Genomic DNA, 24,499 nt, shown 5'->3' on the forward strand with positions numbered 1-24,499 from the left:
CTCAACTCAGACTGATTTCTCACTCATTCAGGACTTGACCAAAAATCACTCTCCAGCAAAAAAGAAGCGAAACTCCCTCTACTTCTCTTTCCTTTCAAAAGCCAGGACAGAGGCTCCAGGAATGCCTGACATCTCCCAAAGAGCTCTTGGTTACAATCTTGCTGACTCCGCCTCAGGGCTCCGAGCAGCTCAGATGAAAGGCTTCATATCCACGAGGCAACAGAGAAATCCCAAATGCAACTGTAAGAACTTTAATCCTTCTTGGAGAATGAGCATCACAGCCATTTGTTACAGCCTCCATTTCCCCTTTTTACATCATTTTCAATCCTCTGAAGCACAGTACTCACATGGCGAGAGAGGGACTGTACCAATAAAGTCATTAAATTATTTTCAGAAACATTCCTACGGTCTTACTGAAACCATAAGCCAGTAACAGAATACTGGAAGTTTAACAGATATAACAACAATCAAAGTCAAATGACGCATCAGACTTCATTTCAGAATCTTTCTACTGGGCTGGCCAAAAATTTCGCTTGGGTTTTCCCCTAACATCTTCTGGAAAAATCTGAAAGAACTCTTTGGCCAACCCAAGGTCCTGCTCTCTCTAGTTGGAAATGTCCCTACATGAATGGGATCCTTCCCATCAGTGTGTTCTCTGGTCAAACATCACTCTCAGAGTGACCTTCCCTAACTCTCATCTGCCCCTAGTCAGGCCCTATCCTGTTATTCTGCTTTACTGTGTCCACGGTACTTAAGTCTGTATCCAAGTAATTTGTGTGTTCCATATCTGTCTCCACCATTAGAATGTAAGCCCCCTGAGGGCAGAGCTCTTCCAGCTTATCTACTTCTACACCCCAACACCTAGATCAAGGAGCTCATATTTGCTGGATGAAAGAATGCCTTCCTATAAGGCTTTAAAATCAACCACCTCTGGCACACTCGCCATCTGATTTCATCTTCCCATCAACTCTGTGAGCCAGTTTATTTTACAGTTAAAGAAACAATGCAAGGAGGACATGGAAAAACCTCTGTACCTTCTGCTTCATTGCTCTGTGAACCTAAAATTGCTCTTAAAAAACGCAGTCTCTTAGGAAAAAGAAAAAAAAAAAAAACTCTTAAAAAAGCCTGAAAGAAACAAAGTGACCTGTTCAACTGCATGCAGTTAATAATGAGCAGAGCTGGGAAGACCCAGAGGAATCGGGTGGAGAGGGAGGTGGGATGGGGGACCGGGATGGGGAATACGTGTAACTCTATGGCTGATTCATATTAATGTATGACAAAACCCACTGAAAAATAAAAAAAAAAAATAAATTAATTAAAAAAAAAAAAATGAGCAGAGTTGGCAAGAAAAAAACCAGATCTTTTGGACCCTCGGCTCTTTCCATGCAGCTGATGAGCGTGATCCCTTCACTTGGGAAAAGTTCAACTTTTCAAAAAACAACAACAACAAAAAATCACCTTTGATTTATAATGAAAAAGCAGCTGCAGAGAACGAAAGGCCAGCGCTACTCACCCGGGCGGCACTCGGCCCGCGCCTGCAGCCGCAGGTGCAGCCCGTCCCCGGGCACGTGCCGCAGCCCGCGGCAGGAGGACGGCGCGAGCCTGACCCCTGCCGGCAGCCGGAGCTCCGTGCAGCCGCCGGGGCTCTGCATCCGGAGCGAGGACGGCGTTACCGAAACATCCACGGGCAGACCTCCTTCCGCGGAATCCCTGGGAATTAGAAATAACAGGCGAGAGGTGATTTCACACGGATGAAAACCAGATGATGAAAGAAACGAAAATGGCCAAGGGGCCCTCTGTTCTTCAATCAGGGCCCTGAGTCTAGTCACTGTCCCAGGAAAAAAACAGCAGTGAACCTGTCATAAAAGAAACGGATCTATTAAATGAGGTCAGAGTGCTTACTTCTGTCAATGTAACATTAAAGTTCGCAGACATATTTTTCATTCTTTTCGCTTCTTTTTTTTAATGCTAACCATGCATTTAAAGCATGCACTTCTTTCCCTTGCTAACGATCCTGAGTGCCAATCTCTCCTCTAGCCCTGGGCTTCCTCCGGCACTGAAGCGTGGACACCGCCCCCTCGCCGCCCCCAGCCATTCTGTTGCACAGCAGGCCATTTCCTTTCCTTCCACCCCCTCTCCTGTCTCACCAGCCTCTCCGACTTCAGCTTCTGTGAACCAGCACAACGGAATGCTGGTCGGTAAGACATCACTCCCTAGTTCATCAAAGTACTTCTGGCCAGAAAGTTCAACAAGGCTGCCTAAGACAGTTGCTTATTCACCTTTCCTTCCCTTGACCCTAGTGTGGTCTGGACATTTATTCACTCACTCAACACCCCTTTTTTGAGTTCTACAATGTGCTGGGCACTGGGAATAGGACAACGACTAACGGCATTTTCTCCGTACGCTGCCCCCACCCCAAGGAGGGGACAGGCAAGAAAAACAGGAATGATCAAGGGAGCATTAAAATGATGTCGCACTTATTCATGATAAACCCAGGGGACTATGGAAGCAGTGGAGAGAGGCAGGGACTATCCCAGGCCTAAGCACTAAATAAATGTTATGTGAATAATGAACGGATGAGTCAGTGACATATTGTTTCTGAGACCAGCATTTCAATGATGTTTTATGTTGTTTACACTAAATTAGGGTAAAGCGTTGGTATTTGACGTATGGGATTTTGATAAGGAGGCCAGGATTTCATAAAACAAAAGACACAGGAGAGAAAAACTCTTGTCAATTTAAAAAAAAAAAAAAAAAGAACAAAGAGAACAATCTTGTGATGTATGAATACCAGGCAAGAAAGGATCCAACCCACTACAAACATAGATCACTTGGTATAGTCAACCGAGTAAAACACAGCGACTGTCTACCAGGCACCAAAACTACAGAAGGGGATGAAGACATACAGAAATGATCCCCTGTGAAGCTGGAATACGCTTAGCATCGCACCAGAGGAGCAGAACACATGAATCCCCTCTAACGTGCTCAGCAGCAGGCCATTGGCTCCGTGTCACTGAAGCCACCCGCCTGAACGTCATCCAAGTAGAGAGGTCACACCCTGTGTCCAGGTGTGAATCTTGGCCAGGCTGCCCATTTTGCCTTGGAAAAGTGTAAGATTATTTTATGGCTAGTTCCTTTTCAAAGCATGTGGACCTGTGCTTAGTTGGCAATACAGAATCAAGAACTGGCGTCTTGGGAATTCCCTGGCAGTCCAGTGGTTAGGACTCTGAGCTTTTGCTGCCAAGGGCGAGGGTCCATTCCCTAGTCAGATCCTGCATACTGCTTGGCGAGGTCAAGAATTTAAAAAAGAAATTAAAAAAAATTATTAAAAAAAAAACCCCCAAAACAAAAAACTGAGTCTTTTCCAGGGAAGACAATCTCAAACTTAGTCAAAAGTCTAGTCTTCAGAAATGATGTTTAAGAAATAATAATCCTCTAAAGCAGATGTCAGAAAACTTTCTATATTAAAGGCCAGATGGTGAATATTCAGGTTTTATAGATCATACATGGTCTCTGAGGCACAGTCTACTTTTTTTTTTCTTAACAACCCTTAAAAAAAATATAAAATCCATTCTTAGCTCACAGGCTGTTCCAAAACAGGCCACAGATTAGATCTGGCTCATGGGCCATGTCTGCCAACCGCGGCTCAGTAGACACAACTTGTCCAGTTGGTTACCTCGGTGACTTTCGAGCTGGACCGTGCAGTTGGCACTTGGAAGTGTCTCGGAGGAAACCACCAGGTTCCCAGGTCTCTGGTTCCCCCTCCCTTTCCTGAAAAGTTCAGTTACAGAGGGCGGAGAAAGGTGGGCATCTTCACAAGGGTGGGAGCAGCAGGGCGGCCTGGGGCAGATGGGAGAAACCCAGCGGGAGGAGGGCCGCCCGGCAAGGGTTCCCCGTCTCGCCGGGGAGATTCCGAGCCCGTCTTAGTCTGCTCAGGAGGACATAACAACTCACCACAGAATGGACGGCTTAAACAGCGTTTATTTCTTACGGTTCCAGAGCCTGGGAAGTTCAAGATCGAGAAGCTGACAAACTCTGCTCTCTTGGCCTTCCGTCTCCTCATCTGGCAGGGATGGGAAGCGCTGGGGTGTCTTCCTCTAAAGATACGAATCCCCTCATAGCGGCTCCACCCTCATGACCTCATTGAAAACTAATTATCTCCCACAGGCCCCATCTCCTAATACCCTGGCATCGGGATTTGGGGCTTCAGCATATGAATTCTGAGGGATCCAAACCTTCAGTCCATAACAGAGCCAAGCAGATGAGGTGGGTGTCAAGAAAGAGTGGAGGGAAGGGAAGGAGGAAGCGTGCCAGTGGAAAACTCGCTGCCCAGAGTGAAGCTGGCCGAGTATACTAATACACGGGACGAGGGTGGTGGAAGCCAGGATTCGCGCTGTGGGAGAACAAAGAGGGGAAGGGAGAAAACCACAGGGGATCCTATGGCAGTAGACTAGAATCTGAAATACTTGAGTGAAGTCATGATTTCCAATGCATAGATTAGGTTAGTGCGAAAGTACCTGCACTTTTGCAGTGCTAAAATTTGCTATTTGACATTGGATTACATTCTAAATAAATGTGATTGTTGTATATCATTTTAATGCACATTTGTCTATTTTTTTTGCCAATGATTTATTACTTGCTATTTATTTTACATTTATATGAGACTATGGAAATGATGCTAGAAAAAAAGCAAATTCCAGCGATTTTCTTATTTGAGTTCTAAATGGGTTGTAAAGCAGTGGAAACAACTTGCAACATCAACAACATATTTGGCCCAGGAACTGCTCATGATCATGCAGTGTACTGGTGGTTCCAGAAGTTTTGCAAAGGAGACAAGCCTTGAAGACGAGGAGCGCGGTGGCTGGACATCAGAAGTTGACAACAACCAGCTGAGAGCATCATCAAAATCGATCCTCTTACAACCTCAGGAGATGCTGAACAACTCAACATCGACCACTCTACAGTCGTTCAGCATTTGAAGCAAACTGGAAAGGTGAAAAAACTCGATAAGTGGGTGCCTCATGAGCTGACCAAACATCAAAAAAATCATCGTTTTGAAGTGTCGTCTTATTCTATGCACAATGAACCATTTATCCATCGGACTGCGACATGCAACAAAAAATGGATTTTATACGACAACTGGTGATGACCAGCTCAATGGCTGGATGGAGAAGCTACAAAGCACCTCCCAAAGCCAAACATGCACTAAAAAAAGGTAGTGGTCACCACTGTTTGGTGGTCTGCTGCCTGTTTGAGCCACTACAGCTTTCTGAGTCCTGGTGAAACCATTACATCTGAGAACTCTGCTCAGCAAACTGATGTGATGCCTGCAAAAGGGAGTGGTCAGCAGAAAGGGTCCCATTCTTCTTCACAACAAGGCCTGACTGCACATCACACAATCAACGCTTCAAAAGTTGAACGGATTGGTCTACGAAGTTTTGTCTCATCTGCCGTATTCACGCACTCTTGCCAACACCAACTACCACTTCTTCAAGCATCTCAACAACTTTTTGCAGGGCAAATGCTTCCACAATGAGCAGGAGGCAGAAAATGCTTTCCAAGAGTGTGTTCAATGCCCAAGCACAGATTCTTATCCTACAGGAATAAACAAATTTATTTCTCATTGGCAAAAATGTATTGATTGCAATGATTCCTATTTTGATTAATCAATATGTGCTTGAGTTATAGGGTTATAGTTATAGGGTTTCCCTGTCGTTCAGCTGGTAAGGAATCCACCTGCAATACAGGAGTCCCTGGTTTGATTCCTGGGTCAGGAAGATCCACTGGAGAAGGAAAATGCTACCCACTTCAGTATTCTTGGGCTTCCCTCGTGGCTCAGCTGGTAAAGGGTCTGCCTGCAATGCAAGAGACCTGGCTTTGATCCCTTGGTTGAGAAGATCCCCTGGAAAAGAAAATGGTTACCCACTCCAATATTCTGGCCTGGAGAATCCATGGACCATATAGTTCATGGGTCACAAAGAATCGGACACTACTGAGCAACTTGATATAAAATTCATAGTCCAAAACCAAAATTACATTTGCACCAATGTAATAAGTAAAGTTAATAAATACAGGTGTATTATGATATATTTACAAACACACATATACATGATACATATGCCATACACAGGCTAGTTCTGTCTACTAGAGGCAGAAGTGACACTCCAATAGTAATGCGCACACTCTGTACCCAGATCTTGGTTTCTAAAGTCATTTCCCACTTAACTGCAAATGAAAAAAAAAAAGAAACAAACAAAACAGCATTCCTTAGAAATAATAACTACATCCAAGGTTGGGGCAAGAAAAGAATGAGATGAGCCTGAGCCTGGAATATCTTACTATGCAACTAAGTAAGAAGAAATCAAAGAATATAAAAAACACAAGCAAAGAAACAGAAATCATCTTGAAGGGACTTCCCTGGCCACATCTGGTGGTAATTTGAGAAAAAAAGTAACCCACTAAAATGAAACAGAATTATGGGTACATACTGATATGTGTGTGAATAAATGAGTGACTATACTTCAACTAAAAATAATAATCAATCCATCAATCAATGAATAAAGTAAAAGTATGATGAGGAACAGGGCATTTCCATACTCTCAGAGAAGCTCTCCAATGAATACTTATTAATAATGAAAACAAATGGTGAAGAAGCCTGGCAGATACCACCTCATTTAAGTTCTCAAAGTTAACATGAACTTTAATTGAACAAATCAAAATCATGTGTCACCTGACAGGGCATTTCCATACTCTCAGAGAAGCTCTCCAATGAATACTTATTGATAAAGAAAAGAAATGGTGAAGAAGCCTGGCAGATACCACCTCATTTAAGTTCTCAAAGTTAACATGAACTTTAATTGAACAAATCAAAATCATGTGTCACCTGATAGGATGCAATGAGAATACAGCATCAATTTTGTGATATTCCTGCCAAAGATGCATAACCTAAACCTAATCTTGAGAAAACATAAGACAAAACCAAATGGAGGGATATTCTACAAAATAACTGGGCTGGAATCTTCAAAGCTGTCAGTATCATTAGAATCAAGGAAAACCAAGGACCTCTTCTAGACAGAAAAAGATGAAGAAAACATGAGAATGCAGTGCATCGCTCTGAACTGGATTCCTTCGCTATTACGGATATTAAGTAAACAACTGAAACACCTGATTAAGGTCAGAGTATAAGACGGCAGTAACACATTTCCCAGTTTTGAGAGTTGCATCCTGGTTGTGTAGGAGAATGTTCTCATTTGTAGGAAAATTCAGAGTAAAAAAATATTCAAGAGTGACAGCAACTTACCCTCAAGTTCACGATTATTTCAAAACAAAGTTTTTGAGACCCTAATTGCCCACACTTTTCATATGTGAGGCTTTTGTCACTATTCTCTTGTGTTTTTCCAGAAACTGCTTGAAACTATCTAATGACTTCACATCTCACTGAGTCCAAGCTAGGGTCCTTTCAAGGGTCTCTAAGACCCAGTGATGTACTAGAGCCAGTTGTTAAAATTCAGGTATTACGCAAATCAACTGACTTGACTTTGGTAGTTTGACATCATCTACGGTGAAAGTATTTACACCTCAGGAATCAATAAACGCTGCAGATCAGGAGGGATTTTTGTTTGGTTGGTTGGTTTTCCTGGAGAGGAGGTCATTTCCTGGTGGTCATCTCCATTTCCTGGAGAGAGCCTTTACTGTGTCCTCCACCGGCCCACCCACATCTCTCTGAACCAAGCACCCCTTCCTATTTCTGTTCTCTCAGAGGATGACGGTCTCTCAGTGGGTATCATACAGTTCCAAACATCTCCCCTTTCAGTTTATTGCTCCAACGTTAGTTTTTCATTTGGAATAAAGGGTTGGAATTTTTTTCCCCTATCCCTTTTTCTGTTTTACTTTTTCTAAAGCCTTGTGTGTTTATTTGTGTGTTTTTGGCCCACCTCTTGCCACCATTAGACTGTAAGCTCATTGAGAGCAAATACTTTCATCTTTGCTGTATTTTCATCTAGCTGTATACCTCACACCTTAAATCTTAGGTTGGGCCCTAGAATAGGAACTCTGTAAATATCTGTGGATTTAATGAATGAACGGCCAAGGTTTATCCCAGGAATGCTAAGATGGTTTAACATAAATAGATTTTTCTAATGCAATTCACAGATGTAAAGAATAAAGGGGAAAAAAAATATGACCATCACATGCAGAAATCATTATAGAAAACACAATATCTATTCATGATGAAAACCGTGAGTGAAGTAGGAATAGAAAGGAATTATGCAATGTACCAAACAGACTTCCAAAAAGTCAAAATTATCACACCTGATGAATGATGAGATGCTAGAAACATTTATTTTAGGATTAGGAAAATAATAAAAATCATATCATTTACACTAACTGTAAATAGATTAAAAATTCCAATTAAAATAAAGAGATTGTCATAATGGAATTTCTTTAAACTCCACTTAGTACTAGTTTTTAAAATTTTACATATAAAGACACAGGTTGAGAGTAAAAGGATAAAAAAGACATAACATGGAAACAGTGTAGTCGGCTGATTTCTGACAAAGATACTGAGTTATTTTAATGAAAGAAATGACAGCCATTTAATTAATGGTGATGGAACAACTGGAGATAGCCTTAAAAAAAAAAAGAAACTTTGACACCTACCTGATGTCAAATGCAAAAATTAATTTGACGTGATCACAGACCTAAATGTAAAAAGTAAAATAACGTAATTCCTAGAAAATAGACACAGGAAAAAGTCTTAAGACTTGGAGGTGGGCAAAGATTTCTTAGGACACAAAAAACACTAATCATTAAAGAAAAAAGACGCAGTAAACTGGACTTCACTATAATTAGGACTTTCTGTTCATCAAAAGACACTATTAAGAAAATTAAAAGATAAGTTACAGACTGGGAGAGAATATTCTCATACTCACAGGCACAAGTGAAAAAGATCTTGTTTCCAGACTATACAAAGAACTCTTTAAATTCAACAATAAGACAACCTGACAGTAGAAGACACTTGACAAAGAACATATATGAATGACCAAGAAGCAAATGAAAAGGTGCCCAATATTATTAATCAAGGAAATACAAATTAAAATGACAATGAGATACTACTCTAATCCACTAGAATAGTTAAAATCCAAAACTGACAACACTAAATGCAGACAAGAAAGTAAATTGGTTGGAATTCATTTTTTTTCTGGTTAGAGTATAAACTGAAATAAACAGCTTTGGAGAATAGTTTCCCATTAAGTAAAGCCATCTAGATGGTGCTAGTTATAAACAATCTGCCTGCCAATGCAGGAGACACAAGAGATGTGGATTTGATCCCTGGGTCAGGAAGATTTCCTGGAGTAGGAAATGGCAACCCGCTCCAGTATTCCTGCCTGGAAAGCTTCATGGGCAGAATGGCCTGGTGGGCTACAATCAATGGGGCCACAAAGAGTCAGACATATCTGAACACGTACCCTACCACCCAGCACAAATACTTTTACAACAATGTACAAGTTTTATTCTTAGTAAGCTGGCTTTAGGAACACACAAAATATCCAGCAATAGAAGAATGGATAATGAATTGTCATATATTCATACAGTGAAAAACTACTTGGCAAGAAAAAAATGGATTATTGATACATGTGATAACATATTAATAAATGAAACATGAATCTCAGAAACACAGTAGAAAAAAGAAACCGGAAACAAACAAGTACATGCTATATGAATCCATTTATGTATGAGTCAAGAAATGGCAAACTGATCTTTCCTGAATGAAATTAGAAAAATGGTTACTTTTTGGGTTGGGGCAATTGATTGGTGATAAAGCTCAACAGACCACCAGGGACAAAGCAGGAGTCCAGCAAAGTTAGGTTTCTTAACTAGCTTAAAGAAGGGAGAGTTATCCAGGGGAACCATGGAGGGCCCCTTTGATGAGGGGAAGTAAGGATGTTGTCTTGTTTCCTTTTGCTTAAGGTTTTGGGCTCAGAATAACTTCACAAGGTGAATTTGAATTGGACATGAAGCACTTATTTGAACTCGTGATTTGAAAAAGGGAGAGGCAGGACACACAGCAGAAAGAGAGAAAGAAAGAATCCTTATTTTACAATTGAAAAAAATCAAATTAAAGGATTCTACTCTGGTGAAGAAGTTAGGATTGAATCCAGTTCTGCCAAACCCAAAACCACTACACCAGGTACCTGGCTGGTTTTAGGAAAAGAGAAAGCTAAGCATTAGAGTGCAGTTTACCTTCAGAGTGATTCTGTGCAATAAATTTTTCAGGATTTTAACATCTAACTCACTCTACTTGAAACAGTGGTCACAAGGGAACAGTCGAGGTACCATACACCACCAAACAAAAAAGAACACTTTTCCTGAAAGTTTTTTGTCTGTGTAATGAACAGCAAGTTAAACCTTTGCATATTTCTCCTTGGAATTACGAATATGAAAGAAAAAGAGCTCCAATAAGAAGCCTGCAACCTTTTCTAGCTGTTCACTGAACACATATTTATTGAACGGGTGCGTGCGTTCCTGTGCATAGAGAACAGCTTGTGCAGAAACCAAAACAACAACAAAAGGAGTATATTAACAAAACAGGAAATACTCATATTAGAACAGATAACGAGGATCCCGAAGGGGCAACGTATTTTTTGCATTGTTTTGCTGGAAGCACGGGGCACTGTCAAAAGTGTTGCACATTAGGGATCCTCAAACTTTAATGTGCATCTGAATCTGGGAATCGTGAAGTTTCCGTTCAGCAGGTCTGCTGTGGGGTTGAGACTATGCATTTCTAGAAAGCCCCCGGGTGATGCCGAGATTGCCAGCCGGGAAGAAGGTGAGGCGGGGTGGGGAACCGGGGGCGCGCGGTGTGCATGTGTGGAGAGGCTACTCCACTTGGAGGAACCCAGAGGCTCGCTCTAAGCAAGTGGAAAAAAAGAAATTCAAAACCCTATCCTTCCGAGGGAGGCGGAGCCGGCCGGGGCGGCGGCAAAGCGAGCTCGGCTGCGCCTGGGAACCCAGACTCCACCGCCCGCCTTACCCCAGGATCAGCAGCGCGCTCTGCAGCCTTCTCCGCACCTCCAGGAACACGCGCGCCTCCGCCGCAACCGCCGCCATGCGGGCGCTCAGCCGGGAGCTCTGGAGACCCGGCCACTGGGGCCGGAAAGCGGCTGCACGTGCGGCTCGAGCAGGAACCGCGGCCGCGGAGGCGGCGGCGCGGGCCTCCAGGACCCGGAGCTCGGGTGCCCGCCAGCCCACAGCGCCACCTGCCGGGCGGAGAGCGCGCCGCCGCGAGGACTCCATCAGAGAGCGCGAGCGCTTCCAAAGCCGGCCTTTGGGTCAGAGCTCAGAGAAAGGTGGGCACGGGGAAGCCAAACCGTTCTCCCACTCCGCTTCTTAAGGGCGCGACTTGATGCACCAGGCTCCCTGGAATGACCTTCAAAGCCGGACCCCAGAACATGCTTTGGGTAGCTTGGGGAGAGATGAGACTGGACGAGAGGGGTCTGTATAGGCAAGCATTTATCCCCAGCAGGGTCTAGAGCCCAATTCCCCACCCCAAGCACACTTTATCTTGACTTTGCTTTTATTTTAATGAACTAAAGCCTCCTTGGTTTTTGGTTCTGTTTTCTTAAATCCTGGTCTGTGTTTGATAGTTCTCCTCTGTCTTGAGGCAACAAACGTCCAGGACTGACTGAGCTGCAGCTTCCCAGTTTAGACCAGATGGCTCCACAATGAGGAGGGTTGCAAAAATGTGAGACCTTCTCTGTTGTCTATGCCTAAGAGAGTGTGCTTAAGCTCGGTATCATGAGGCACAGGATTATTATTCTCATAATTATTATGATGCATAGTAACAAATAGTCTGTGTTTTTTGTTTGTGCTGTTTTATTTTCTTGATTGAAGTATAATTACTTTATAACGTTGTGTTAGTTTCTGCTGAACAACAACCTGAATCAGCTATGTGTGTGTGTATGTATACATACATATACATATATGTATGGCTATATATATGTATACAAATATACATATATACATATATATCTATATATCTATGATATCTATATATCATACGTATCTCTATATATGTATATCTATGTATCTATGTATATTATATACATATATATACATATATATATATATCCGCTTCCTCTTGAGTCTTCCCCCAGTCCTACCCCTCTCGGTCATAACAGAGAACTGAGCCGAGCTCCCTGTGCCATACAGCCTCTTCCCACTAGCTATCTGTTTTACACGTGTAGTGTATAGCATCAGAAATAAGATAGCACATATATATGTGTGTGTGTGTGTGTGTTAGTGGTTCAGTCATGTCAGACTCTGCGACCCCACGAAATAGATATGCATGTGTGCGTGCTCAGCGGCTTAAGTCATGTCCGGTTCTGTGTGACCCCATGGAGTGTAGCCCGCCAGGCTCGTCTGTCCATGGGATTCTCCAAGACGAGAATACAGGAGTGGGTTGCCACGCTCTCCTCCAGGGGGTGTTCCTGAACTAGGGATCACGCATGGCGTCTCCTGCGTCTTCTGTACTGCAAGAGGATTCTTTACCACCAAGCCACCCGGGAGGAGAAGGAAATGGCAGGGGATCTTCCCAACCGAGGCATCGAAACCTGGTCTCCCGCATTGCAAGCTGATTCTTTACCACCTGAGCCACCAGGGAAACCCAAGAATACTGGGATGGGTAGCCTGTCCCTTTTCCAGGGGATCTTCCCGACCCAGGGATTGAACTACGGTCTCTGCATTGCAGGCGGATTCTTTACCAGCTGAGCTACCAGGGAAGCCCATAAACGGCAGCCCACCGGGCTCCCCCATCCCTGGGATTCTCCAGGCAAGAACACTGGAGTGGGTTGCCATTGCCTTCTCCGTCATATCCCTAAATATACTATTTTAAGACCTTTTTTCTAAAATCCATATTTGGAGTTAAAGTTTATTGTTTTGCCTCACAAATTCCTGTATCAATCAGAATAATTCAAAATCATGGATGAAGGTAACAGCACAGTTAAAAGAAGATTACTGCTACTTCATCTCAATGGTGACAAAAGATGATGGTTTTGATGGAAGAAAATTTCACATATTAAGAAACAAGTTTGCTTATACATGATTTAACTGGAACTTTAGGCTAACCAAAACAGCTTATTTGTGGCCTATTAAATATGCACTGGAGATATCCCTGACGGCCCAGTCATGCTTCCACTGCAGTGAGCACGGGTTCAATCCCTGGTCAGGGAACTAAGATCCCAAGTGCTGGCTGGTATAGCCAAAAAAAAAAAAAAAAAAAGGCATCATACATCTACTTTAACCATTAAAGAAAAAAATGCATTAAAAATTTGAGTATCTGTATTCAGACATTCTAAATGGAGCCAGGTGGCCACCATGGACATGGCTTCAGACACGTGCTTGTATTACTGAGAAATTTTTTGAACTGTATCCCATCCAAGGACACCATGAGCCTTGCTGCTCGCAGCTGCCAGTTGGAAACCTATAGTCTCAAGATCTCCTCTTGTAACAATGCAACCATTTCAGACCTTAGTCAACCCTTACATAACAAGCACCCTTCTTGCCAGCTCCAATCCTAATTCTTGACAAATATCTTATGATTTGGGGGCCTTCTGCCTTTATAATCCACCCCCATTTTGCAGTCCAGTGGAACACAATTTAAGTGCTTCTTCAGTCTGTCTCTCCCAGGCTATGGTCATCAATTTGGCTTAAACAAAACTCTTTTCTCTTCCTAATGTATATGATATACTGATTTATTGTTTCACTCCACTATTTTGGCTCCTCCTATCGTCCATGTTTAATTTTCAAGGCTATTAAGTGCTTAAGTACTAACATATTATATTGAAATATGTAACATTCTTTCTTTTTCTTTTCTTTCTTTCTTTTTTTCTTGTGCACCGGGCCTCGTGCAGTATCTTAGTTCCCAGACCAGAGATTGAACTTGGATCACGGCAGTGAAAGTGCAGCATCCTAAGCACTATACCACCTGGGAATTCCCTATGTAACATTCTTAATGCAGTTTTCTCTTCACAATTGATGCTTATTTTTAAGAATTGTTATATTTGATATATAGTCACACATTTGCAAAAGAAACCATTTTTGACGCTACATTTCAGGCACCAGGGTACATTTCTCCTTTTAAACTACGTGATTCTCGAGTTCTAGAATCAGAACAGCTCCTAATGTGATAACAACTATTTGTCTTCTAACTTCCCAAGTCTTTTAACCTCTCTAGGTGTGGGGTTCCTCACATGAAATATTGAGGAATCGGTTAAACAATTTAAATACATACTTAAATCATTACTTGAAGAATATTTTAAAGCTATTTTCAACTCCTAGCATCCCTTCCATCTCTCCGCCCATCCTGACGAGGCTGGCACCGGCGAATAATTTGAAAACACCAGCTACAGGTCTACCCCGTTCATTGGTGGCGATGGGCCGCTTCCGCGACAGTCCGCTTGAGGGCGCTGCGGCGCCCGCGAGCGCCGGGAGGCGCGGGACGGACCGGGGGCGGGGATGGAGGGCCGCGGACGTCGACGCCGGCGTGGGCGCGGGCGCGGTGCACGCTGGGAGCTGTCACTAGGCCGTCCGGCTCCCGACCTGCGTGTCGCTGCCGCGGTTGCCAGGAGAGCGGCGCCGGCAGGAGCGGCCGAGCCCTCAGGTAACAGCGTCCCCGCCCCGTCCCCCCAGCGCGGCTGCGAGGCCGCGGCCTCCGGCCCGGAGCGGCCTCCTCGGCCGGGCTCGTCCCTGAGCCTCTGGGACGGCCGTTGGGTCCGGCTGCGGGAGCGTCGGGGGTGTTGCCGCCCGAGCCCCGCCTGGAAGCCGCGAAACCCGCCGGCCGGCCGGCCGCCCCGCGGTTTCCGTGAAGGCGGGACTGGCGGGCCGGGGCCAGGCGGCGGCGGCGGCGGCGGCGCGAGGGCGGCCCGGGGCCCCGGGGGCCGGAGGCGGGGTCCGGGCGTCGGGCCGAGCCTCCTGCGCAGGGGGCGCGCGGTACGCGGGGTTGCGGCGGCGGTAGCACCTGTGTGAGCAGATCGCGCGGACTCACTTCTTTGTTGGAATCGAGGCATCATCGTACTGTCTCTGGCGTCTAGGGGGGTTCATGATCGAAGAGACGAGAATGCCCGCCCTGGTTAATAGTCCATGTGGGGGGTGGGGGCTGGAAAGGAGTGTAGAAGTTTATTAGAGGAAGTCACATTAGTCATAAGGAAGTTGTTAACAGGCATCACCTTTGATTCCCAAGCCTTTTAAAGTTGCACCATAACAATAGTCACTTGTTAGTTCTCCTTCGTTCTCGCCTACCCAGGGGAGGGAAGGGGAGTAACTCACAACTACTCTTTTAAAACCAAGTACATTGTGTTTTGGTTATTCCTACACTTCCATAGAGTTCTGTAGGGTTTGAGAATGAAAGATGGGAAAAATCTGATTTGGAAACTGTAAAGCAGTCAAAACATTTTTTAAAATAAATACAAAAAAGATAGGAAACTTATGTTTTTGCCTGACAAGGAAGCCCTGAACTGTAGAAAAACAAAGATCTCTCAGTTTTGATGTTGTTGGCTGTTTTGATGTAGACATTATGTCTTGTGTTTTACTGTGGATTACACGTCAGTTTTATGTGCTAAGTCTTCACCTGATAAATAACGGTGATTTCCTTGAGCTGACAAAAGTTACAACTAGAGTAAATTAAAACCAGTTGTAGTACAAATGCTTTCTTTTAAAATGATTGCTCTCAGCTGCTCAGAACTAGATCATTCCCCGGAATTAGTAAACAGTTGCTGATCTCAGGGTGACCCTGATTATTAGGAGCCAAAAACTAGACTGTAAGAAGTAAAACTACCTAACTTAATACACAAACCTGGAAATTAATACTGTAACCAAAACGTAAATATAAAATAAATATTGTTAATTAAACGTTTGACTATATGCAGTCAAAGAAGTCCTATTGAGTAGTTAAACTACAGTAAAGAACTCTATGGCCTGGGAAGGAGAGATTTCATTCAAGACCTTTGTTCTGCTGACCGGGTATTATCTCTCTAGGCCTCAGTTTCGTCACCTAAGAGAATTTCATAGAATCAGAGTTTTCCAAACTGTTTTCCCTGAACACTCTTCTGAATCCGTTAATACTCTTACTGCCTCCAAACAGAGTTCTGTAGCAAATAATAAGGGAGCATGCATGTGCTGTGCTTAGCTGGTCAGTCGTGTCCAAATCTTTGCAACACCTTGGACTGAGCCCACCAGGCTCCTCTGTCCTTAGGGATTCTCCAGGCAAGAATACTGGAGTGGGTCGCCATGCCCTCCTCCAGAGGATCTTCCCAACCCAGGGGTCAAACCTGGTTCTTCTGCACTGCAGGCAGATTCTTTACCATGTGAGCCACCAGGCAAGCTCAATATGGAAGAACATTGGTTTAAATCAGGCTTAACTCTTCTTTTGCTTTTAACCACAAGACTTCTTAGAACTATAAGACTTCTAGCCCTACTGTACTAATACACACATAAACTTCCATAATGGAAGCTTCCAGAGAAAGGTTATCGAAGCATTTCTCAAATTTACGTGGCCAGAGAGCAAATTTTGTCATGGTCAACATGTTAACATCTCCTGGAGTATAATTACATAGAATACCCATTTGAAAATTACTATAGTTGAACAGAGTCCCCTTTCCTCTCTAAAATTTCCTACATTATATGCTTTTATGGCCTTCAGCTTAAGCTTGCTAGAGCATGAAGATCAAATCCTAACTCACTAGACCAAAAGACGTCTACTTGCCTTAGTACTATAACAAGGATTCACATAGGCTACTGTGAGCTTTAATGCATTAATTTATGACAGAAGGGCATCTTCTTTTTTCTGGTCTGTTGATGCTTCTCTATAACTATAATTACCTCATTTTGGAATTTGATTTTATGGTTAAGTTATTGATCTTATTAAGAGTGGCATTATAAAGTTTCGACAAGACTTGATAATGGCATTGAGTTTACGATGATTCCCCTTTCTAGTCATGTATTGTTAAAAACCATGAACTGTGACAAAAACCACTTGAAAGGTACTTAGTAACTAAATAACTTTAAGAGCTAGATCACTGGAAAAAGTTAAAGGTTACAATGTAAATTCTAAGGCAGTTATTTCTAAATGGCTTGGGAACAAGATGTAAGTGTTGAATACAATCTGCAAGTATTTTGCTAAATTCTGTCCGGTGTCAGTAGCACACAACTAGCATGACTGCTTCTGTGCTTTGTTAGGGTTGAGTACTGTTAATGTGTTAATGCGCTCTTTTGTTTGAAGGGATGAGGAACAGTACATTTGTTTTTAGTAGGCAGGCCGTAATTTTTGTCAGTTCTCTTTCTGAGGAGAAACTCTTGAGCAGGAATGGTGGTGGTAGTTCACTAGTTCAGTCAAGTCTGACTCTGACCCCGTGGACTGCGCTGCAGCACAGCAGGCCTCCCTGTCCTTCAGCATGTCCCAGGGTTTGCTCAGACTCTTGTCCATTGGGTCAGCGATGCCATCCGACCATCTCACCCTCCGTTGCCCCCTTCTCCTCCTACCTTCAATCTTTCCCAGCATCAGGATCTTCTCCAGTGAACCAGCTCTTCGCATCAGGTGGCCAAAGTATTGGAGCTCCAGTATCAGTCCCTCCAATGAATATTCAGGACTGATCTCCTTTATGATTGACTGGTTTGATCTCCTTTCAGCCCAAGGGACTCAAGAGTCTTCTCTAGCATAATAGTTCGAAAGCATCAGTTCTTCAGCATTCAACCTTCTATGGTCAAGCTCTCACGTGAATACATGACTACTGGAAAAACCATAGCTTTGACTAGACGGACCTTTGTTGGCAAAGTGATGTCTCTGCTTTTTAATGCATTATCTAGATTTGTCATAGATATTCTTTCAAGGAACAAGCATCTTTTAATTTCGTGGCTGCAGTCACTGTCCACAGTGATTTTAGAGACCAAGAAAATAAAGTCTGTCACTGTTTCCACTTTTTCCCCGTCTGTTTGCCATGAAGTGATGGAACCAGATGCCATAATCTTAGTTTTTTGAATGTTGAGTTTCAAGCCAGCTTTTGCACTTTTCCTCTTTTACCTTCAAGAGGCTTTTTATTTTTAGTTCCTCTTTGCTTTCTGCTATTAGGGTGGTGTCATCTGCTTATCTGAGGTTATTGATAATTTCTCCCTGAAATCTTGATCCAGGTTGTGATTCATCCAGCCCAGCATTTCACACGATGTACTTTGCATGTAAACTAAATAAGTAGGGTGACGAAATACAGCCTTGACGTACTCATTTCCCAATTTGGAGCCAGTCTCGTTCCATATCCGGTTCTGACTATTGGTTCTTGACCTGCATACAGATTTCTCAGAAGGTTGGTAAGGTGGTCTGGTATTCCCATCTCTTTAAGAATTTTCCACAGTTTGTTGTAATCCTCATAGTGAAAAGCTTTAGTGGTCAATGAGGCAGATGTTTTTGTGGAATTCTCTTGCTTTTTCTATGATCCAGCGGATGTTGGCAATTTGATCTCTGGTTCCTCTGCCTTTTCTAAAAACAGCCTTTACATCTTCAAGTTCTTGGTTCATGTACTGTTGACGTATGGACTACTATTTTTGTGTGATAGTGTACAGCTTTTATTGAAAATGTATTATATGCAAGTAAGTACTTTTGATCCCCTTCTCCGAATTGTGTTTTCCCTTCTTTTATTGTGTTTACCTCCCATTCCCCAAGATATCCAAGCCTGAAGCCTCAGTGACTGTTCATTGCATAGGTCAAAGATAGGTATCACACTTACCAAGGAAAAATTTACATGGAATAATGTGCACTGATTTTATGTGTACATTACCCACACACTCATCTAACCACCCACCACCACAGTCAAGATTTGGAACATGTCACTCACCACTCAGGCCTGTATTGTTATGTCTTTGTTCTCTTTGAATTTCTCCCTGTTTCTGCATGTGTAAATCATAACTATTAAGTTCTAGGTCAAGTGCCACTTTGTGAATCTTTTTTGCCTTCTTTCTGACTTTCAGATTTGCATTTCTTTGAACATTTTTTTCTATCCTTCATAATGGCAAAACCAATGGCATGCTCATGGTAAGCACTTATATTTGTTGACCAAATGGATAAGTGTAGTATTTCTCAAACTTGATTAAATCATTCTTATATCATCTTCAAACTTTTGACCCTTATCTGTATACATCCTGTTATTTGTTGTGTTGTTCAGTCGTTAAGTCTGTCTGACTCTGTGACTCCATGGACGGCAGCACGCCAGGCTTCTTTGTCCTCCACTATCTCCTGGAGTTTGCTCAAATTCATGTCCGTTGAGTCAGTGATGGCTACTAACTATCTCATTCATCCTCGGCCACCCCTTCTCCTTTTGCCTTCAATCTTTCTCAGCATCAGGGTCTTTTCCAATGAGTCAGTTGTTCGCATCAAGAGGCCAGAGTATTGGAGCTTCAACATCATTCCTTCCAATGAATACTTTCTGTATACTTACTTCATATTTATCAGAGGAATTATTAACATAATTTTTAAAGGAAACTTGAAGTAACCACCATAAATAAAAAACAGATATCTGAGACATCCTGAAGTAGTCAGAGGAGCTGAAAAAGGAGGAAGGAGAATGACTTCTTCCCCTGATTCAGTGTCACTTAACCCTGTCCTTGGACACCATAAAATCTTCTCCCTTCTGATTGGTGGGCTAAGTTGGGGAGATCCTGGCTTAATCAGGGCCTGAGAATCCCTTAGAATTTTATAGGTAAAAGAATTGGGAAATAAAGCCTCAACTGCAAGTTAAAAGGTGCACTTAGTTTTGCCTTCGTATTGTGTTTTTAAAGTTAAACATGATCATGCTTGAATTAGATGTCAACTTTCTTCAAAAATGTCTTTATGTTAGTAATGTTAATTTTATAAATAAAATGCCTTTTTGTTAATATAGTACATTAGCTTTAGGATAAACCTTTGAATACAGAGAGAGAAATTTCAATTTAAAACCAGTTAAAGCCCTTTATGATGTTTCCCTAGTAGCTCAGTGGTAAAGAATCTGCCTGCTAATACAGGAAACGTGGGTTCTATCCCTGGTTCAGGAGATCCCCTGGAGAAGAAAATGGCAACCCACTCCAGTATTCTTGCCTGGGAAATCCCACAAACAGAGGAACCTGGTAGGCTACAGTCTATGGGGTCGCAAAAGAGTTGGACACGACTTAGCAACTAAACACCACCCCAACGAAAGCTTTCTATATGACAAACGGATGATTGTTGATTCAGGAGTGATGAAATGTTAATAATGTGTTTATCTGGCAAAACTCCTGTAATAATAGAGGAGATAATAAACTTGTAAGAGTCTGCTGTCTCCTCTGCGTCTTCCTCTCATCAGTTTTCTTGTTTGAGCTGTAGCTTTATATTTCCATTTTTCAGAAGACATTTCCAGCCTCTCTTCTTCTGAGATAATGAGAAATTCTCCTCTTCAATGGAATTTTACATGAAAAGGCAAGAAAAGGCAAGTGTATAGAATACACTGTGTATCTCATCGTGCTGAGGTTATTTACCGGCATAGACCTATATATATGATGCACTCAGTGTTTAAATTGCCAGTATTTTGTGTTCATGAACAACAAATTCAGGTAAATAGACTTATTTAGTTTGGTACTACCGTTTTCCAGAAACTAATTTACCTGACTGGTGAGACTAGGTTTGTCAGTACGTACAGTAACTTGGTGCTCAGTCAGGGGTCAGATTCCTGTTAATCGAAAGTTCTGGGGTGCAACCTCAATTTGAAAATAAGATAAGAGCACTTTGGATGAATATTTTTATTTCATGAAAGAGCCTTCATCCAAGCAGGAAGTTTCTTTCCTGAGTCTATACTATAAAATTAAACAGCATAATGGAAGCAGTGCAGATAAACTGTTCTCATTTCAAAGGGACAGCTGACTGTAGTCTGAAAAACTACAAAAGCGCACCAGGCTTGATCCTTTGCTTTATACACGTAAACTCCATTATACATGTAAACTCCGTTGTACGCTTACATTTCCAGTTGGTTTTGTTTGTGCTGTTATATTATGAAAAGGTACTGTAAAATATCAGCTAAGCTACCTTAAACTCTTAAGGTATGTGTTATTGCCATCAATCAGATTTTCCAGATGGCTGGAGTTTTAGTGGTTTTTTTTGTTTTATTTATTCATTTTTGGCTGCACTGCACAGCATGCAGCATCTTAGTTCCCCAAGCAGCGATCAAACCGTGCCCCTTGCAGTGGAAGTACAGAGTCCTAATCACTAGACTGCTAGGGAATTCCCTGGAATTGTGTATGTTTTTAGTACCACAAATGCCACCCCAGTCTGCAGTTAGACTTTTTGCTTTTATTCAGCATGATGATGAGTTATCACTTGACTCAGTGGCTTTTCATACACACTTACCATGTCTTACAATGTGTCTCAATTTTTTTGTATTTACTTCTATTTTTTTATTGAAGTAGTGTTGATGTATAATATTACATAAGTTACAGGTGCATGATATAGTGAATCACAATTTTTTAAAGTTATGTTCCATTGATAGTTATTTTAAAATATTTAATATATTCTACATATTGTACAATAAATCCTTGTTGATTATGCCATACATACTAGCTTGTACCTCTTAAATTTCCTGCCCCTGCCTATATTGCCACTCCCCTCCCCCTCTCCCCACTGGTAACCATTAGTTATCTATCTGTGAGTTGACGTCTATTTTGCTATATTCATTAGTTTGTTGTGTTTTATAGATTCCACTTGTAAGTGCTATATAGTATTGTCTTTCTGTGACTTGTTTCACTTAGCCTAACACCCTCCAAATCCATCCATGTTGCTGCAGATGACAAAATTTCATTCTTTTTTTATGGCTGAGTAATACTCCATCATGTATATATAGCACATCTTCTTTAACCAGGGCTTTCGTAGTGACTCAGGTGGTAGAAAGTCTGTCTGTAATGCAGGAGACATGGGTTCTATTCCTAGATGGGAAAGATCCCCTGAAGAAGGTAATGGCTACTCACTTCAATATTCTTGCCTGGAGAATTCCACGGACAGAAAAATTTGTCAGCTAACAGTCCATGGGGTCACAAACAGTCAGAGATGACTGAGCAAATAACGCTTTTCTTTCTTCTGTAACCATTTACCTGTTGATGAATACTTAGGTTGCTTCCATATCTTGGCAATTGTAAATGTTGTTATGAACATTGGGGTACATGTATCTTTTTGAATTAGTGGTTTTGTTTCTTGCAGATATATACTCAGGAGTGGAATTGCTGGGTCATTTGGTAGTTCTGTTTTTAGTTTCTTGAGAACCCTCCATTCTGTTTTCCATAGTGGCCGTATGAATTTACATTCCCACCAACAGTGAATAAGGGTTGCCTTTTCTCCATATCCTCACCAGTGTTTATTATTTGTGTTCTTTTTGATGAAAGTGATTTTTACAGAAGTGAAGTGATAATCTCATTGTGGTTTTGATCTGCATTTCCCTGATGATTAGCAGTGTTGAACATCTTTTTATGTGCCTGTTGACCATCTGCATTTCCTGTTTGGAAAAATGTCTAGTCAGTTCTTCTGCCCATTTTTTAACTGCGTTGTTTTTTCTTGATGTCATAAGAGCTGTTTATATGTGTTGGATATTAGCTCCTTATCTGTTATATCATTTACAAATAATTTCTCCTAGTCCATAGTTTGCCTTCATTTTGTGGATGGTTTCCTTTGCTGTGCAAAAGCTTTTCAGTTTCATTAGGTCCCATTTGTTTATTTTTGCTTTTGCTTCCTTTGGAGACAGATGCAAAAAAATATTTCTACAGTTTTTGTCAAAGAATGTCCTGCCTAGGACCTCTAGGAGTTTTATGGTTTCTAGTGTTACACTTAGGTCTTTAACCCATTTTGAGTTTATTTTTATATATGAGAATGTTATGAGAATGTTCTTTTTTCTTTTTCTTTTCCATATAGCTATCCAGTTTCCCAAGCACCACTTCTTGAAAAGATTCTTTTCTCCATTGTATGTTATTGCTTCTTTTGTTATAGATTGACTGTAAATGCATAGGTTCATTTCTGGGCTCTCAGTTCTGTTCCACTGATCTATGTGTCTTATTTTATACCAGTAACGTACTGTTTTGATGGCTATATCTTTGTAGTATAGGATAAAGTCAGGGAGCATGATTCCTCTAGCCCAGTTCTTTCCTAAGACTGTTTTGGCCACTCAAGGTCTTCTGTGTTTCCATACAAACTTTAAAATTATTTGCTTTAGTTCTGTAAAAAATGCCATTGGTATTGTGATAGGGATTGCATTGACTCTATAGATTGCTTTGGGTAGTAAGGTCATTTAATGATGTTAACAGTGTGTCTCCTGACAGAGATTTCTTTAAATCTTAAAAAAGTTTTAAAGTTTCCTGGCAGATTTTTCTCCTGAGGGAAAAAAAAAAGAAACACAGTACTTTCTTTAAAGTTAAAATGTCTGTCTTTTTGGAATAAAAATAAATCAGTAACTTCCATATTGTAAACCACAGTTCCATAAGTGTTACCACCAGTTTTTAGTCAAGAGTTCACCTGAATGAGGGGCTCTAGCAACATGATTTTTTTTTAATGGCAACTGGCATTTTATTGGAAATATGTTTTCAAAGCATTATTCTCTAAGCCTACCTGATTCTATAATTTGAGGCTGCCTATTTTATGTGACCTGGTAACTACTTTTTAAAATGTCCTAAGTTAATAGAGGTTGTGATTTTAAAAAGGAATTTATTAATTTAAGAATAAACGTTAGTTTTCTGTTGCTACATAATGTCTCAAAATGTAGTGATTTAAAACAACAATATACAGCTCAGGAGGGATAAGGGAATGACTTGTCTCTGAGGTTCTGGCTTGAGAACTAGTCATTTAAAGGTTTGCAGTCATCTAAAGCTTTAATTGGCCTTCCAAAGTGGTTCAGCCACATACTGGGAAGTTCTTTTTGCTTGTTGAAGGGAAACCTCAGTTCTTCCCCACAGTGGCCTCCCCACAGGGCTGCTTGAATGTCCTCTTGGCATAAAGGTCAGCCCGTCCCAGAATAAGTGATGCAAGAGACATCAAGGTAGAAGCCTCAGTGTCTTTTATGGCCTGATCTTTCACTTCTGCAGTGTTCTATTTATTGTTCATATAGGCCAGCAGTGGGCGGAGACTACACAAGAGCTTGAAGATCACTGGGGGCCATGTTGGAAGCTAGCTACCGCGTCTTGTAAAGCTAGTGTGAACATGTTGCTGAGTAATAAGTCGTACATGTTTACTTTTAGATGGTTTGTGCTTTTAGAACAAATACTCAAAAATTAACTTAAAATGCTACTGGAAGATTACTAAACAGATCAAGTACTTTATCAACAAAATTCTTAGTCTCCATGGTTCTTTGGTAATGATGGGATGACCCTAGATTCACATGTAACACTGAAGCTACAGAGTCTGTTCATTTTGATTTTCTTGTTTCTTACGAGATGAAGGGGGAGGGGGAATGTCACATATGACACAGCTGCTCTTTGA

General features: G+C 41.8%; 2 protein-coding genes across 16 annotated transcripts in view; one reads left to right on the plus strand and one right to left on the minus strand.

The window, feature by feature from the left end:
- The window catches only part of UBE3D (ubiquitin protein ligase E3D), a 155,058-nt gene extending 143,854 nt beyond the window's left edge, over nucleotides 1–11,204 (minus strand). For 4 of the 5 annotated variants that reach the window (XM_065911424.1, XM_065911425.1, XM_065911422.1 and 1 more), the window contains exons 1-2: nucleotides 11,033–11,204; nucleotides 1,514–1,710 (exon numbers count right to left, since the gene is read on the minus strand). In XM_065911424.1, the coding sequence (XP_065767496.1) occupies nucleotides 1,514–1,710; nucleotides 11,033–11,109 (274 nt within the window). In that variant the 5' untranslated portion in view covers nucleotides 11,110–11,204. The remainder of the gene's footprint in view (nucleotides 1–1,513; nucleotides 1,711–11,032) is intronic. The other variant, XM_065911426.1, reaches the window with a different exon arrangement.
- Nucleotides 11,205–14,542: 3,338 nt separating this feature from the next.
- DOP1A (DOP1 leucine zipper like protein A) overlaps nucleotides 14,543–24,499 on the plus strand; it is a 132,715-nt gene continuing 122,758 nt past the window's right edge. For all 11 annotated transcript variants that reach the window (XM_065911713.1, XM_065911712.1, XM_065911714.1 and 8 more), the window contains exon 1: nucleotides 14,543–14,659. The gene's annotated coding sequence lies outside the window, so the exon portion shown is untranslated. The remainder of the gene's footprint in view (nucleotides 14,660–24,499) is intronic.

This window comes from Muntiacus reevesi, chromosome 19, assembly GCF_963930625.1.
Source record: "Muntiacus reevesi chromosome 19, mMunRee1.1, whole genome shotgun sequence".
NCBI classification, from domain to species: domain Eukaryota; kingdom Metazoa; phylum Chordata; class Mammalia; order Artiodactyla; family Cervidae; genus Muntiacus; species Muntiacus reevesi.